General features: G+C 38.8%; 1 protein-coding gene across 1 annotated transcript in view; it reads right to left on the bottom strand.

Annotated features, from left to right (window-relative positions):
- Positions 1 to 4,392: 4,392 nt before the first annotated feature.
- Positions 4,393 to 18,281, bottom strand: part of DLGAP5 (DLG associated protein 5) — a 39,107-nt gene continuing 25,218 nt past the window's right edge. Inside the window, exons 14-19 of the mRNA XM_055303695.1 lie at positions 16,043 to 16,262; positions 11,646 to 11,838; positions 9,286 to 9,343; positions 8,267 to 8,513; positions 7,258 to 7,304; positions 4,393 to 4,943 (exon numbers count right to left, since the gene is read on the bottom strand). Of these exons, the coding sequence (XP_055159670.1) occupies positions 4,803 to 4,943; positions 7,258 to 7,304; positions 8,267 to 8,513; positions 9,286 to 9,343; positions 11,646 to 11,838; positions 16,043 to 16,262 (906 nt within the window). The 3' untranslated portion in view covers positions 4,393 to 4,802. The remainder of the gene's footprint in view (positions 4,944 to 7,257; positions 7,305 to 8,266; positions 8,514 to 9,285; positions 9,344 to 11,645; positions 11,839 to 16,042; positions 16,263 to 18,281) is intronic.

Below are 18,281 nucleotides of genomic sequence, written 5' to 3'. Positions count from 1 at the left end.
CCCTGTCTTTATGTGCCATTTAATTGGGGCAATTTATTCTTGATAAAGCACAATGGACTCAGTGGAAAAGGAATATGTAGCAATATTAATATCACATTAGAGTCTCCCAGAGTTTTCTATACTTACTAAAACATTTAAAGAAAATATTTTAGGGATGCCTGGGTGGCTCAGTGGTTGAGCATCTGCCTTCGGCCCAGGACGTGATCCACCGGATCAAGTCCCACATTGGGCTCCCTGCATGGACCCTGCTTCTCCCTCTGCCCATGTCTCTGCCTCTCTCTGTCTCTCATGAATGAATAAATAAAATCTTAAAGAAAATATGGGGGATTCCTGGGTGGCTCAGGGGTTTAGCGTCTGCCTTTGACCCAGGGCACGATCCTGGAGTCCCGGGATTGAGTCCCACGTCGGACTCCCGGCAAGGAGCCTGCTTCTCCCTCTGCCTGTGTCTCTGCCTCTCTCTCTCTCTATGTCTATCATGAATAAATAAATTTTTAAAAATTAAAAAAATATATTTTAATTTTTTTAAAGAAAATATTTTAATCTCTCTCAGAGTTTCATAAAACCCTGAAGATGCTACAAGAAAATCATTCTCCCATTTTCTTAAGTTTATATTCAGGAAATGAGAAAAACACAAAGTATGGCTGTTAATGACCTAGTTATTGTTAGCATTCTGGTATATTTCTTTTCACTCCTTTTAACTATTTTTTTCTAAATTATACTTAGCTGTTTTCAAATCTGTATTTGATAACAGGATGAGTCAATCTTGTAAGTTCTCTTGGTTTTTATGAAATCTCCATATTTGTAGAGGAAAAATGAAGCTATTAGATACTATATTGTCAGCTTGAAAAATTTAATAGTTCCTATTGCCAACATTCTTAACTGCGCCTTTCTGCTCTTCCTCATTACTGGCAAGCCCAAATATATAATTTTGAAACTAGGATGTGGTCACAGCACTTCACTTTATAAGATCCAAATATTGTTTGGTCTGTTTATTGTTTCTATAACACCATCTTCTCAGAAACAGTCACAAGTTGGGTTCCCCAGGAAGCAGAAACGAGAACCCAGAGAGGCTTATGGGGGAAGAGTCTTGCCATCAACAGCTTTGGGGACAAGAAGGCACATGACTGGGCAGAGGGAGAAGGGGGTATTGATGCCTCAGGCCATCCTACAAGGGTTCTGAAGCTGGGATGACCCTTTGGAACTGTCAAGGAGGGGGGACAGTCCTTTATATCCTCACTTCTATCAGTCAACAAAATACAAGCCACCTGAGAAACAGGATGATCTTGGGTGAAGTGGCTGCCTTTACCTGAGGTAGTTCTCATGTGGGGATGGTGCCTGAAAGTTGTCTGGTAGCACTTTTGGCAATTAAAGGAAAGTCTTTTAGTCCTAAAGAGGGAATGTGAGTGGCACATCACAGCTTATTTCAAGAACTGTTAATTCCTTACTCTAACATTCTGGCCTTGACTGTTCCACACCTATAATTAAGTGGAAAAACATAAGCTACAGAAAAGGGACTCGGTTTACACAAAATTACTTAAATCCTGATCGTTGGCTCCTTTGTCTATAAAATGGTGGCATAATACATCTTTCGTAGGGTTACTATGATTGTTGAAAAAATATTGTTCACAAAAGGGTTGCCATATAGGTCTTCAATAAATGGAAATACCTTTTTTTCCTTCATTTTTGGAAAGGCATTTGTTCTACTGAAGCAATATTCTTTCATTGCTTTTTTTTTTTTTTTTAAGATTTTACTTATTTATTCATGAGAGACACAGAGAGAGAGAGAGGCAGAGGGAGAAGCAGGTTCCATGCAGGGAGCCCGATACAGGACTCGATCCAGGGTCTCCAGGATCTCGCCGTGGACCAAAGGCAGCGCTAAACCTGTGAGCCACCCAGGCTGCCCACTTTCATTGTATCTTTTTTTTTTTTAAACTATTTATTTATTTATTTATTTATTTATTTATTTATTTATTTATTTATGATAGTCACACACACACACACACAGAGAGAGAGAGAGAGAGAGAGAGAGGAAGAGAGAAGCAGAGACACAGGCAGAGGGAGAAGCAGGCTCCATGCACCGGGAACCTGATGTGGTATTCGATCCCGGGTCTCCAGGATCGCGCCCTGGGCCAAAGGCAGGCGCCAAACCGCTGCGCCACCCAGGGATCCCCTCATTGTATCTTTAAAGGTTTTTCTAATACCTCATAATTCTACAGTCCAATAGCCTAATTAAGAACACTTTAGTTGTAGGGCACACTGATGGCTGCTTACCCATTCATCCCCGGTTTCCTAATAGTCATGGTTTTATTTAAGTATAATCCTAGACAAAATAAGGAATCCTGATTAAAGACAATCCCAAAGGGATTGTCGAAATATTCCCACTTCCCAAGAAACACTATCCTATCTAAAACATACTTTTATGAACGCTGAATATTAAAACCTTTTATGATACTATATAAATTAAAACAAGTGAACATAAATACATACTCTTCGATTTTTTTTTAATTTTTTTTTATTTATTTATGATAGTCACAGAGAGAGAGAGAGAGAGGCAGAGACACAGGCAGAGGGAGAAGCAGGCTCCATGCACCGGGAGCCCAACGTGGGATTCGATCCCGGGTCTCCAGGATCGCGCCCTGGGCCAAAGGCAGGTGCCAAACCGCTGCGCCACCCAGGGATCCCTATTCTTCGATTTTCAATATGCTAGCCATATGTGACCCCAAAAGGACCCAGCATGTCCTTTTGTAGGTCATCCCATACAAAAGGATGACAGAAGGAACTATGAACATAATGATGGACCTTGATGCATTGAGCTGTTGATTGTAAAGTGCCTGGAATCATCCTGACAACTTGTAAAAATAAACTTCCCTATTATTAAGCCAGTTTCAGTTCATGTTACTATTACTAAACAGCCAAAAGTTCTCTGAACAATAGTACATCTTATTAAACCCACAGACACAAAAAAGATCACACTTTTTACTCTTATCTGCTTTATTGTTGAGGGCATATATTATTATTATGTTGTATATTGCTTTTTTTTAAAAATTTTATTTATCCATTCATGAGAGAGAGAGAGAGAGAGGCAGAGACACAGCAGGGAGCCCGATCCGATGTGGGACTTGATCCAGGGACTCCAGGATCACGCCCTGGGCTGAAGGCAGACACTCAACTGCTGACCCACCCAGGTGTCCCTTCATATTGCTTTATACAGATTCTAAGTCTTTGGGTTACTTTGCACCAACTTCTTTTGCATGGTCATATGCTTGGGCCCTTAGAAAACCCTAACTTTTATATGTTTCTTTGTTCTTCATGTCTTGCTTGAATTATTCATTAATGGACTGTTAAAGCTGCTTTTTATCTTTTGGTAAGATTAAAAAAAAAAAGTTCTCAGAATGCCTAAAGATTTTATTTGGGGGGATCCCTGGGTGGCTCAGCAGTTTAGTTCCTGCCTTTGGCCCAGGGCGCGATCCTGAAGTCCCGGGATCGAGTCCCGCGTCAGGCTCCCTGCATGGAGCCTGCTTCTCCCTCTGCCTGGGTCTCTGCCTCTCTCAGTATGTCTCTCATGAATAAATAAATAAAATCTAAAAGACACAGGTGCTCAATCGGTGAGCCACCCAGGCTGCCCTGAGAACTCTTCTAAGCCAGCACCTCACACAGCCTTGGGTGAGGGCTCACATAGTCTTGATAATACTACCTCTCCCACAAGCATAACATACCTTTCACTGACAACCAAAGTGCATGGGTTTTCTTTTCTTTTTGAAAACCCTTAATGAGTTTCTAAAGGTGCTGCTTGTTTGGTGACTCCCTCCAACCCTAACTCATTTAGAGGTAGAAATAATTGGACTCGGGTCTGGTTACAAGCTCTAGCCCTTATGAGTCTTGGTGCTGTTATGGCCCTGCCTTCTACAATCCTGTAATTGAGAGTTTTACAAAAGAGAAAATACTTCAAACACATTCAATGATTGATATAATTCTTTTCAAGAGAAGAAGGCATTTCCTTCTAAGGCTGTCAGTTATATCAAGGGGAAAATGAAAAGAAAAGGCAAAGATTGAGTGGGCCCCTATAATAGTTGAATGTTCTTAAGCTCTGAGTAAGTACACTTAACTTTAAGCTTATACATTTTATTCTTTTAAAGATTTTATTTATTCATAAGAGACAGAGAGAGAGAGGCAGAGACAGAGACAGAGGCAGAGGCAGAGAGAGAAGTAGGCTGCATTCAGGGAATCCATTGTGGGATTTGATCTCGGTACTCCAGGATCACGCCCTGAGCAGAAGCCAGACACTTAAGCACTGAGCCACTCAAGCATCCCAAGCTTATACATTTTATTTTATTTTTTTATTTTTTTATTTTTTTATTTTTTTGCTTATACATTTTAAACAAGAGAGGCAGGGTAAAGTACATCTTTTATTCTGCATAGTTAATGTACAAAATATTCCCCACTTCCCTCGAGAAACACTATCATATCTAAAACACACTTCAATGAACACTGAATATTTTTTTTTAAATTTTTATTTATTTATGATAGTCACACAGAGAGAGAGAGAGGGGCAGAGACATAGGCAGAGGGAGAAGCAGGCTCCATGCACCGGGAGCCCGACGTGGGATTCGATCCCGGGTCTCCAGGATCATGCTCTGGGCCAAAGGCAGGCGCTAAACCGCTGCGCCACCCAGGGATCCCTGAACACTGAATATTAAAACATTTTATGACACTATGTAAATTGACTAGAAGTGAATACAAATGCACGCTAACAATATATCACATTGATAATATGAAAAAAATGTTTGGACTTATTTTTAAATTCAAAATTCTTCTGGTTGTTCATCACTGAAGGGCCTTAGAGGTGAAAAGGCAATCAAGTTACCACCAAAGGAAATGTGTCTGATATGATCTTGATGTTTCCTCTCCACCCAAGTGAAGGTAGTACTGCAGTTTAGGTCCGGCTAGAGAGTGAATTCAGAGAAGTCATTACATCAAGGGTTTCACCAATTGAGCCTTCGACATTGCAAGTTAATAGTAGGTTAATTAATAACATAAATAACATTTTCTGTATATAGTAATAAATCAATAGCGCAATGATTTTGCTACTTACCAGTGGATCTAATTTCACATATATACTTTTTTTTTTTAAAATTATAAAGGTATATTAGGTACATATGTCTTAAGGGTGACTAGTAAATGTAAATGGACTTCAGTGATAGATGTAGGATGAATAAAATTAAGGCCGTATCTTAAGCCACTGACACAGATTCCACAAATCCTAATCCATATAACTGCATTTAATAGGCTTTTTACTAATGTGATCCTGCTAGGATCCTTTTCTTTGTTCTTCTGGGGCCCTGTATCTGGTTCAAGTGATGCTACAGAAGCAAGTAATAATTTGGGTCCAAAATAGACAGGGGGACCTATGAAAAATAAAATTAAAAAGTCTAAGTTCTAATATTTATGAAAGTAGAAAAGAATTCATAGGGAGATTATAAAGTACTAAGATTTGGCAACGAGATAATGTATAAGAGATAACTATGAAGCAATTTTTAATCATAGTATTAGTATAAAACAAAATATTATGATACACTAAATTCCAAATTTATTTGTACTATCCTACATTATCAGAAGCAGAGTTCAGATCTGGGAACAGGCTTAAATCAGATTTATATCAATTGACCTTATGCTGAAATCCCTGACTCCAAGATCAAGAAAGTACACAGTACAGGTCACAGTGACACACTTCATTCTGCTCCTGAGACACAGGGCAGCCCAAAAGCCTGCACATAAACAAGGCATGTTTGAAAATAATGAAAGCCAACATATACAGAGGTCCTTAAGGAATCAGTGGCTTCCTTAATACTTAAGGAAGCCAAATATTTGCCAGGATTCATGAGGTTAACACAGATTATTGTTCTTTTAGCCTTATCCTACTTTTGCCTTAATGAATTGTTTATATTCTGAGATCAAAGATTAACAAACCAAGGCCATTTCCTGACCCATTTTAGCAACCGGCCCTGGAAATTTTCAAGGTAAGGCTATGAATCAGGGTTGTCAACCTCGTTAACATTAGAATCACCTGATAAAGGTCCTACTCCAGACTGTTGAAATAAAAATATCTGGGGGGTAGGGCTGAAATGCACTGCTGTAAACACTCAGTAGGCCAGAGAGCACTATTTCATTCATGCCACAGTGCCAGCATCCACAGTGCCATATGAATCAGCTCTGCCTAAAGAGGAATTTCCAGCCTATAAGGGAAATGGATTCCTAAAATTATATTTTGGGAATATAGTATTCATATTTTACTTTTTTTTTTAAAGATTTATTTATTTGAGAGAGACAGGGATCTTGAAGAGAACACAAGCGAGGAGGAGAAGCAGGCTCCCCCAAATTATACTCTTAAGAGATTAAAGCATGTGCATTACGCGCCTATACCTATATATAAATTAATATGAGAGAGATGAAAGATTTTCCAGGAAGTCTTCATAGAAGAGCTAATGTTTGAACTAGATGCAGAAGCAAGAGGTCACCAAAAGTATAGGCTGGGGAGCCTCCAAATAAAATAGCAGGATATATATATATATATATATATATATATATATATATATATATATATATATCTAAAAGAATTAAGATGGGGGCATCTGGGTGGCTCAGTCAGTTAAGCATCTGCCTTTGACTCAGGTCATGATCCCAGGGTCCTGGGATGAGCCTCATATTGGGCTCTCTGCTTAGTGGGGAGTCTGCTTCTCTTTTTCCCTCTGGCCTGCCCACCCACCCCCCTGCCCAACCCTGCTCTCTCCTCTCTCTCTGGTATATATAAAAATAAAGTCTAAAAAAATAAATAAATAAAATAATTAAAATGAAAATAATGATGACTAAAGGTAAGACATTATCTTCTGAACTGTACGTTTCTAAAGGCAGAAACCTTGCCTTATTTTTTCTTATATCACTTAGAAATACCTAGCATAACCCCAGCTACAATTAGATATTTAAGCATTCAACCAATATGTCATAACAAATTTGATATATAAATTATATAGGGAAATAAATCTTCAGAATTCAGTATTAAAACATGCTATATTTTAAAGTTAAAAACATGACATTTTTCCCCCATTTTGAGAAAAATGAGTATCAAATGGATTTCACAGTAAATGAGACAATAATATGCAAATTCTAAACGAACTTTGTACACAAATTGAAAAGTAACACCATTTTATAAAACACATCTAGAATATAAAGGAATTTTTCAAATTAAGTTGGAAAACTTACCGAATCAAGAAGATGGCGTTCAGTCGTGAGGCTTCTAGTATCAAATACTGAAAAAACAAAACAAAAACCTGAAAACCCCAACTTAACTTTTTAAGGATATCCTTACAGTCAAGTGTTGTTAGAAATGGACAAAAATGATGAAAAGCTCCATATATGAAATGCTAAGACAAAAAGAGGTCATCTTATGCTACAGCATTTTTTTAGATGTACTTAAATTTTTTAGTAAAATTCTCATCCTTAAATTCAGCATAAAGAGTCGTCTATAAACAAATCGCATGCTTGTAATATTAAAGGTACCACTGGACATCCAGGTTGGTGAATATGTGGAGATTTGGGGAGAGCTGTGCATTTGGAAGGCATGGAAGATCTGTACCCTTTGCCCATACCTTGCCTGGTGCATCTCTGTAAAGAACACAGCTGGAGTACCTTAGGTGTCTGGCCAAGGTTATGTTTATTTTGCTGTAGGCCCCAACCAGAACAGCACCACTGAGTAGCAGATAAAAATAGGTGAAACTATCATACATTGTACCATAACAAAAGTACAAGAGCCATTTCCTATTGCAGAACAATCACAATAAAGTAGATAGGAAAAGGCATTATGAAAGAAAAATAGGGCATTTTAAAGAAAAGTTTGAGGATGTGTGTTGACAAGGAGGTAAACTAAAAAAAATTAATTTTGGGGAATTTCTCTGAGTCTTCACAACAATGAAGAATCCATATAAGTCTAAGTTACAATACTACTTATCTCCAGCATGGAGTAGTAGCCATTGTTTTTAATAGGTATACTTCAAAAGGTTTGAGATGAAAAAAGAAAAAAAAAAAAAGGTTTGAGATGTACAGTGGGATACTACAACTCATACTAATTCTTTTAAGGTATTTATTGTGATGCCCAATTTTTCAACCTTTACTCTTACAAACTGGTACCCAGAAGTAGTCATGATAATCTATGTATTAGTCTAAGTTCATTTATTGAGCAAAGTCTCATCCAAATGTATTTAAAAGGCCTCACCTGACTGAGAAATTTTGGCTTTCTCTTCCTGTAAGATGTTATTTTGTGATGGTATATTTTTTGCAGGGCTGCTCATCAAAACATCCTGTGCTGTAACTGAAGAATGTAGTTCCAGTCCTTCTATAACATCTGGAATTTCTTTCTTTTTATTAGTATTAATATCATCAGCCACTTCTCCAGCAAGAAAGGGCAAATTCATTCTTTCACTGGGTAAACAAGCCATTTCAAAGTTTATCTTGTTTGCATTCTGTAAGTAAAAAATGTTTTTAATTACCAAAAATTAGAACAAATAATAAAAGTCTTATTGCTATTAAAAACAGAAGAATGACATTCTGAACAGTATAAATTCTACTACCTTGCATCTTAAACCATTAATTCAAAGAATATTATAGCAATAATATGATTGAAGGAAAGCTTCTTCAGCAAGTGCTTATGATATTCCAGTTTGGGACCCCGGGATCATGACCTGAGCCCAAATGGCAAACATCTTTCTTTGTGAAGGGCCAGATGTTAAATATTTTAGGCTCTGTGAACCACAGAATCTCTGCCACAATTACTCAATTCTACTACTGTATTGTAAAAGCAGCCAGATATAATACTTAAGTGTGGCTGTTATAATAAAACTATTTAAAAAAATAATCTTGATGTGAGTTAAAGAACACAAAATGAAACAATGGTTTCAAACAAGCCAAAAGGCCTTTAAAACAAGAATTATCATTTTATATGACTGGTTGAGAGTTCCAGTGGACATTCTGGGAGTTGCTTATGGAGTTACTACTAATAACATAAATGGCTATCTACTCTACTGGAATAGGACTTACATTATTTTTTTAAAAAAAGATTTTATTCATTCACTCACGGAAGACACACAGAGAGAGGCAGAGACACAGGCAGAGGGAGAAGCAGGCTCCCTGCGAGGAGGGAGCCTGATGAGGGACTTGATCCCTGGACCTGGGATCACACCCTGAGCTGAAGGCAGATGTTCAACCACTAAGCCACCCGGGTGTCCCAGGACTTACATCATTTACTTCAATTAAACCCTGTAACCCAGGACACTGAGCATCTTCTATGCTGTTCCTATAGAAGAAAAAAAGGAGATAATCAGATAATTAAACATATGGCTATCCTTCTACTTGTATTTTTTTTTTTAAGATTTTATTTATTTATGATAGAGAGAGAGAGAGAGAGAGAGAGAGAGAGGCAGAGACACAGGCAGAGGAAGAAGCAGGCTCCATGCCGGGAGCCCGACATCTTCTACTTGTATTTTGATATTATCCTTCATGGGTCAAAGATGGAGCCTGGTCCAAATAGGTTAGTTTTAGACTACAGTTATAGCAGGTTGGCCACACAGACTGGATGTACTCTTCACCAGATAGCCCACAGCCTGTTACCATTATTGTTCAGTTTAACAACAATCTTTTGAACCTCAGCCAAATCTAGAGCTACATACATACTAGAGAAAGGTTAGAATAAAGTCAACTCCTGGGGGTCAAAGCAACTAGTTATTATATAGCTGGAGTTGGCAAGATTTACTTGTTATAGCTTAATATATTCCAATCTCAAAGTTCTTAACTTGTATTTAGTTAGAAATATGTCTCAAACTCTTGCAAGACATTTAAAAAAAACATATCCTAAACTTCTAGTTTCCAGCTCCACTTTGCCTTTACTGCGCAAAGTTGTTTATGTGTAAGATGCTCTTTCAGGACTATTTTTTGGAATTAAGTAAAAAAAATTTTAAAGAATACTTGTAATATATGAAAAAAAAATACTTGTAATATCTTTTTTTTTGGTAATATCTCTTAAATACAACTATGGATCTTCTTAGCACAAGATAATGAACTAGAGAATATATATAAAGTAAAGCAACTTACATTTAAGAAATGACAAACTGGTATTTTATAATCCACAGATTTCTAGAACATCTAAAATATTTAGTCTCCACAAAGGCTAATTATACCTTGGTTTATACAATTTGAAATTTTAAAATTTGTTCCATGAAACACTTAAGAGCAAAAACTTTCATTTGTTTCCTCTATTTCAATTCACAGGGTGTTTTTTTTTTTTTGTTTTGTTTTTTTGACAACCTTCTTTGCTGTAATGGCTGAGTATTTAATGCTGTTCCATCTCCAAATTAATGATAGAACAGTTGTCTCTTGGCTCCAGACTATAATTTTATTTTCCATTTACTCTCAAGTATGTCTTTCCTATCAGATTTCTGGTACATTTATGTTCCATGAACAAGGACTATATAGGTAATTTTGATGCATTTGTGCAGAGGCAGTACTCTGCAACAGAAAGAATAGAGGCAGCATTCAGTTTTACCAATTATAAGCTGAATATGGGCAAGTTACTCATTTTTCAAGTTATCTCACTTGAAAAATGTTGATCTAGTACCTCATAGGGCTGTTTTGAAGATTACATGTGATAATACATGTTAATAACCTAGAACCATGTCTAGCACATAATTCATTAGTACAGATTAGCTCTCTCTTATTTATGCTCTGCTATCTGTCAAGATAGCAATTGCGAGGCACTTTTCTTTTTTTTTTTTCTTTTTTTAAGATTTATTTGTGTGAGAGAGCATGAGCAGGGAAAAAAGGGAGAAGCCAACTCCCCGCTGAGTAGGGAGCCCAATGCAGGGCTTGATCCCAGGGCCCCGGGATCATGACCTGAGTCCAAGGCACATGCTTAACCAACTGAGTCACCCAGGCACGCCCTGTAAGGCACTTTCAGGAGATGTTGGTACGAAAGTGCCTACCTCTCAAGGACCCTGCAGGGAAGTATTCACACTGCTGTTTCATAAATGATAAAACTGAAGCTAAGTGAGTTAATTAAATTTGTCCCAAAGTTTCACAGCTATTATGCCACAGAACTGGTTTTGAGCTCAGATCTGTTAAGCACCAAAGTTGCAGTGTGTTTAGCACCAAACAACACTGTATTACTTTTCTTCTCAGATCTGCAGAATTTACTTTGCATATCTAAGTATAACCAATTTTCGATCTGAAATTATAAGCCTTAGTTCCCTCATTTAGAAAACAGAAGGGCAGCCTGGGTGGCTCAGCGATTTAGCACTGCCTTCGGCCCAGGGCCTGGTCCTGGAGACCCAGGATCGAGTCTCATGTCAGGCTCCCTTTTTAAAGATATACTTGTTTTTAGAGAGAGAATGTGCAAAAGCATGCATGTGTATGAGTGGCAGGGTGCTCAGGGAGAGAATCCTCAAGCAGGCTCCCTGCTGAGCAGAGAGCCCCTTGCTCGATCCCACCACCAATAAGATCATGATCTGAGCCTAAACCAAGAGTTGGACATTTGACCAAGTGAGCCACCCAGGCACCCCTCCAGCATCTGTTACACTCTTAATAATAGCACATGAAAGAAATACCTGGTTTGAGGAATAGTTGAAAGCAAAGTCTCCTTATCAACATGCTCACTTTTGGTGCTTTGAGGATCAGGATTCTGTGGTGACATAGTCTGCCTTAGATGGTCCATCTCAGCCCTGCTCTCAGACACAGCTTTGCTGACAGACTTCGGTGTCCTAAGTCTTTGAGAAAGACATTCAGAAGAGATAGAAAGTCCTAGAAGAGGAGAGAAATCATCTCCGTATCAAAAAGCTCTTTCATTCACTTTTCATTATATCCAGGAAGATAGTCCAAGTCCTATTAGCCTACCACCAACCAGTTTCTTTTTCCCATTTTTAAAACATTTTATAATGTTTTATTTTAACTTTTTTTTTTTTAAAGATTCCATTCATTTATGCATGAGACACACACACACACACAGAAAGAGAGAGAGGGAGAGAGAGAGGCAGAAACACAGGCAGAGGGAGAAGCAGGCTCCACGCAGGGAGCCCGACATGGGACTCGATCCCGGGTCCCCAGGATCCCACCCCCCAGCCAAAGGTGGCGCTAAACCGCTGAGCCACTGGGGCTGCCCTTTTAAAATTTTTAAAAAAGATTTTATTTATTTATTCATGAGGGACATAGAGAGATAGAGAGATAGAGAGATAGAGAGAGAGAGAGAGAGAGAGAGGCAGAGACACAGGCAGAGGGAGAAGCAGGCCCCCTATGAGGAGCCTGATGCGGGACACTATCCTGGATCCTGTGATCCTGCCCTGAGCCGAAGGCAGACGCTAAACCACTAAGCCACCCAGGCATCCCCCATAAAATGTTTTTTAAAGACAAATGCCTGAGATTTTTAGTTAAATATAGGACTGAACACACACATTAGATTCTGTTTCCTTTTAACATCCCACTACTGTAAGCAGTAACAGAGATCATGTTAAAAGGCAGAATTTTCTAAGGATACAGTCGTCCCCCAACCCTTTTACTCACTAGCTCTTTTTTTTTTTTAAAGATTTTATTTATTTGAGAGAGAGAGAGAATGAGATGGGGGTGGGGGAGGAACAGAGGGAGAAGCAAACTCCTGAGCAGGGAGCCCAATGTGGGGCTTGATCCCCGATCCAGGGACCCTGACCTGAGCAGAAGCCAGATGCTTATAACTGACTGAGTCACCCAGGTGCCCCTACTCAGCAGCTTTTTAAATTTGAAATACAATTTCAAGGACAAAGGGAACTAAAAAAAAGAGACAACAATAACCAGAAAACTTTGGAAATTGTAATGTAGATGAGTGAGTGGGATATTATTTAGTAGACCCAAGAAAATAAATTCTAAGCCACTAGTCCCAGTCAGGGAAGAGGAGAATCAACCCAATATATACCACAGCATCACTCAAAAGAACTGGTGGCCTCAAGTATGTCTGGAAGCAGAGATGAAAATGTAGCTAAAAGCAGGAAGATCGGTTCAAAGTCAGTTTAAAGAACAAATAGAGGCCTTTCCTCATTTTGCACAGGTAGGCAACTGTCAACATGCCCCCTTGCCTCCACCACCACCCAAACCAGAAAACTAGAAGATTATTTCCTGAAAAGGGGGAAAAAGAAGGTCTCTGGTCTAGGGGTTACCAGGTAAGGTTGAAAGATTAGTACTATATGGAAAAAAGGGGATCAGAAACAAACTGTTGAGATGCTCAGTTTTTTCCTCCTACCTGGCTCCTAAAAGGCTGACAAGCCAGACTTTTACCCCTAGGTAGCAGACTGGAAGAATCTTTCTGGGGAATCTGACTAGCCCCTGAGAAAAGAATGAAATATAGTGATATGTAGGTGCCTAGCACTATAGCACAGCTACATCACTCCAGAGTAAAGACTCTGTGACCCATGTGCTGGTGGGCAGAAACCTGCTCTTCACAAGTAGGTAGTGAAGATCACCAGATGTCCAAGAAAAGCCTCTAATACAAAAGATGGAAACCCAAACCAAACAAATGCAAGTATCCTAGAACAAATACTGACTGGACAGGGAAAGAAAACATAAAAGCTATCATTACCATCCTCAGAAAGGTAAGAGTGCACTTAGCAAACAACAACAGAACGTTATAACATGGAACATTCTGAGTAGGAGAAAGAGCACTTGGGAATTTATACCATGAGAGCAGAACCAAAAAATAATAAACAACCACGAGAGCTAACATGAAAGTTGAGGAAATCCAGGAAGTAGAAAAAAAATACAGGAAAAATTATAAAAATAGTCTATTACCCTGAAAAAAACAAAATAGGTATTTCTGAATGAAAGATCAGAGAGAACCGAGGAGAGTGAATCACGGGAACAATTCACGAAAATAAAATTTACACAATTTGAGAAAAAAAAATATATAGTCAAATAACTCAAGACTTCAAGACTCCTTCAGGAACTAAAAGTGGTTGCCTCTAGGGAGTGACAAATGGAGTGAGAGAGGCTTTTCTGGGGGACTTCTGTAATAAGCCTTATACAAAACCATGAGCTCTGTAACTAAAACTCAATTTTAACAAGATAGATTTGGGTCATAAACCTTAATCTCCCCAGTCGTAAATGCCAAGTTGAGTGCATGAAAGAATACACAGTGATGAGTTCCTTGGGTAGTTAGCAGCAAGGAGGCAATTCCTAGGGTCCTAAGAAGTGCAGCTGCTTAAAGGATACAAACCAGACCACACTAGGTGTGATATCTAAATTGACATTAGATCAGGTGATAAATTGACACTTTATTTTTTAAATTTTATTTTCAGAGACAGAGGGAGAAGCAAGCTCCCTGCGGGGAGCCTGATGAATAACTTGATCCCAGGACCCCGGGATCACGACCTGAGCCAAAGGCAGATGCTCAATCACTGAGCCACCCAAGTGCCTCTAAACTGACATTTTATTTTTAAAAATATTTTATTTATTTATTTATTCGAGAGAGAGAGAGAGAGAGAGAGAGAGAGAGAGAGAGAGAGAGCAGAGGCAGAGACACAGGCAGAAGGAGAAGCAGGCTCCATACAGGGAGCCCAGTGTGGGACTCGATCCTGGGACTCCAGGATCACGCCCCAGGCTGAAGGCAGTGCTAAACCGCTGAACCATTGGGGCTGCCCTAAACTGACATTTTAATGTAAATATTACATAGCAGCCCAAGTTTATGCTCAGAAAACATCCCCATGGACACAGTTAAATAATAGGGAAAAAAAGTCCCTTCAGCTGATTTGTACCTGAAGAGGATTTGGCCCCTTTTTCCTTGGAAACAAGCATGTAGCACGTAAAGCACTGACAGAAGTGCCTACCAAGATTTACCAAAGAGATGACTTCAGCTATGATCTCTCATTATGTGGCTTATAAATAAGTAATTTCAATCTAGATATATAAATTCAATCTAATAAAGACAGCCTGTGAAAAATAGCTATTGAGAAATCATAAGAAAGAAAATCATAAGAAAGGTTTCCTGAAGTATTAAAAGTCAGTTTCACTGGAATATTTTTATTTTTTAATTTTTAAAATTTTAATTTTACTATTTTCATATTTTTTATTGGTGTTCAATTTTGGAATATTTTTAAATTAGGAAATTAGTTCATTGGGACGCCTGAGTGGCTCAGCGGTTTAGCACTGCCTTCGGCCTGGGGCGTGATCCTGGAGTACCGGGATCGAGTCCCACGCTGGGCTCCCTGCATGGAGTCTCCTTCTCCCTCTGCCTGTGTCTCTGCCTCTCTCTCTGTGTCTCTCATGAATAATAAAATCTTTTAAAAAAGAAAAAGGAAATTAGTACATATACTGTTTTTTATAAAATCTGAGCATAAGTTCTAAATACAAAATTAAATCAAATTCCGTTTTCTGTAAGTTTCACTTCATTGACTTTTTAAAAGATTTTATTTATTCATAAGAGACACCGAGAGAGAGGCAGAGACACAGGCAGAGGGATGCAGGACTCAATCCCAGGACTCGGGGGACCCCGTCCTGAGCAGAAGGCAGGTGCTCAACCTCAGAGCCACCCGTCCCTGTAAGTTTCATTTTAAAGTCCAACAAAAGAAGGGGGATGGCTTAATTTTATTTTTAAGAGCCTTATTTTAAGGTAGCCTGAGATGCTTTGCATCTTAAATTCTAATCCAACTAACTAACCTGAGGAAAATCACCTAACTTCTCATGCTTCCATCATGTCTCTTACCTCTTGGGATCCTGGGACCTACCTCACAGGATTGTGGCATTAAGCCATAATAACAGATATGAAATCACTTAGAAAATATAAAAGTCATTTTAGAAGATGCTTCACACTTAAAGCAATCTAATCATATGCATCAAAACATACCTTGCCTCTGTGAATGAGCATGTAGTCTATTTTCCAGACTCAGAGAGTTTGTAGGCCTTCATGTGAACACTATTTGTGACCTCTCATACGAGCTCCTGTCCAACCCGAGTATTTCTCTCAAGGAGTCTTAGAGGAAAAACTAACCTGAGAAGGATTTAATAGGACTTTCAATTCTGAAAAATCCAGCATCAAACACTATTTTATCAACTTCCTTTGGCATTACAGAGGCCGCTGCCTCCACAGGTTCTTTCTGCTTCATCTTCTCTCTCATTGCATGTTTTATGGCTGCAAGGCGATTTCTAGCTGCAATTCTTCCATCATCATCCTGTTTGGGTTTACTTGCTATCCCCGAGACAACTTTCTTCTGCAAAGAAAAATTATGACACTTCTTAAAGCTACTCATTATCATCTTATAAGAAAAACAATTAAAGAGTGCATAAAATATTTAACACACTCATCATATACTAATCAGGTTCCTCATATGTGCTAAAAATGCTGGGGGTGAAAAGGTGAAGGACAAAGTCCCCTGCCCTCAAGGAGTTCCCAGCTTAAGGAAGGGCTAGATATGGACACTAAGAATAATAAATTCATGATTCAGACAAAATCCAACAGCTGTAAGAGAACACAAGACTATCGCCCAAATCAATCTTCAGAGTCATCGAGAAAGGCTGACAGGAAGTAGCCCCTGGTCTGGAATCACAGTCAAGCTAACCTCAAGATGAGCTGAGGAAAGGAGTGGGTGCAGAGAACAGCATGTTTGCAAAGCCGGAAGCAAAAGAAAGCACAGAGGAGCTGGGAGGAGATAAGCAACAGCTAGATTAAAAAATCCCTTGCACATAACTGTTTTTAAGGAGCTACATTTATACAGAGGACAAAGGAATAGAGCTTACCGATGATTTTTAATCAGGAGATTAACATTACTGGCTTTGTGTTTCAGAAAGGTCATTCTGTCTACAGCCCAGAGAACGGATTGGAGGGTTACAAGCCAGTTAGAAACGACACCACTGCACTGATACTGGGAAAAGAGGACAGTAGTTAGGTTAAGGAGGAAAAATGGAAAAACGTGAATGGCTTCAAGAGATATTTAAAGGGGCAAATTGAGAGGACTTAGCAATCTGCTGCATGTGTGGGGGGTGGAGATGGTGAAACAGAGAAAGGACTAAAGAAGACAGCCAGGTTCCTACCTTAGACACCTAGTGGGATGTCAATATCATTCTCTTAGATCAAGAAACAGGGATGCATGTGCGGGTGACTTCAGTTGGGACATCCTGATTTTAAGGTACATGGACTCAAGATATATAGAGCTAGAACTTAGCAGTAAGTCTAGTTTGAAATAAAGATTTGGGACTCATCACAGGATGGGTAAGGCTGCACAGGAAGAATGTGGAAGGGAAAAACAGAGTTGAGTTAGGAATGTGAATTTCACAAAACATGTAAGGGATAAATGGAAAAACAAACTTGCAAACATGATTGAAGAATGGGCACAGAGGCAGGAGGAAAATCAGAACATAATTTCAAGAAGGAAGGAATCAACCATATTTAATCCTGCAGAGGGACTGGATTTTGTAAGTACATACCTGATAACTCTGCAACTAGAGAATCAATACCCTTAGTGATAACTGTTCTAGAGGCAGAGAGAGGGGTGAAGCTGAAACGCAGGAAGTTGGAGAGATAAGAACCAAAATAGTAGCAACAGAATAGACAACTTATTCGAGATGCTTGCCTGTGCTTGGGAGTTGAGAACATCATGAGTGGTTTTTTTCTTTAATGGAAACAAAGACCCTTAAACATGTCTAAAAACTGATGTAAAAGAGAGGAAGGGAGAAAACAAGGCTAACTAATGGAATGAGAGATCAATGAATAAGAGGTCAGAGGGAAAAGCAAAGTATAGGTAATAGTTTGTTCCATAATCTTAACAGTAGCCTGTAGAATAAAGAAAGAGAAGAGAGACACCTGGTGATCAAAGACAGAATTACAAGGCTCTCATAGAATGCTATACTGACACAGCCCTTATCTGCAACGCTCAGGATATTAACATTCCCGGAACCAGGTACTCAATAAGAGATACCCGCAGGGGCTCCAAAATGTTCCAGTATTCTTTACTGTTAATAGATCTGAAACCCATTCATTTAATTTAGTCAATTGTCATGAGATTTCATTAGTAAAATGACTTTGTAATAGGTTCTTTTAATACTCTACCATCTTAAAACTCCTACGATATGATTTAAAACAGATTTTATTTGGATTACATTACACAATAATAAACTGCTAATTTAAATTTTTTTTAAATTTATTCATGATAGTCACACACACACACAGAGAGAGAGAGAGAGAGAGAGAGAGAGAGAGAGAGGCAGAGACACAGGCAGAGGGAGAAGCAGGC

The sequence above is a fragment of the Nyctereutes procyonoides genome, unplaced genomic scaffold, assembly GCF_905146905.1.
Source record: "Nyctereutes procyonoides isolate TBG_1078 unplaced genomic scaffold, NYPRO_anot_genome, whole genome shotgun sequence".
Classification (NCBI taxonomy): domain Eukaryota; kingdom Metazoa; phylum Chordata; class Mammalia; order Carnivora; family Canidae; genus Nyctereutes; species Nyctereutes procyonoides.
Note: the sequence above shows the minus strand (reverse complement) of the source record. Positions and strands in the feature narration are given on the sequence as shown.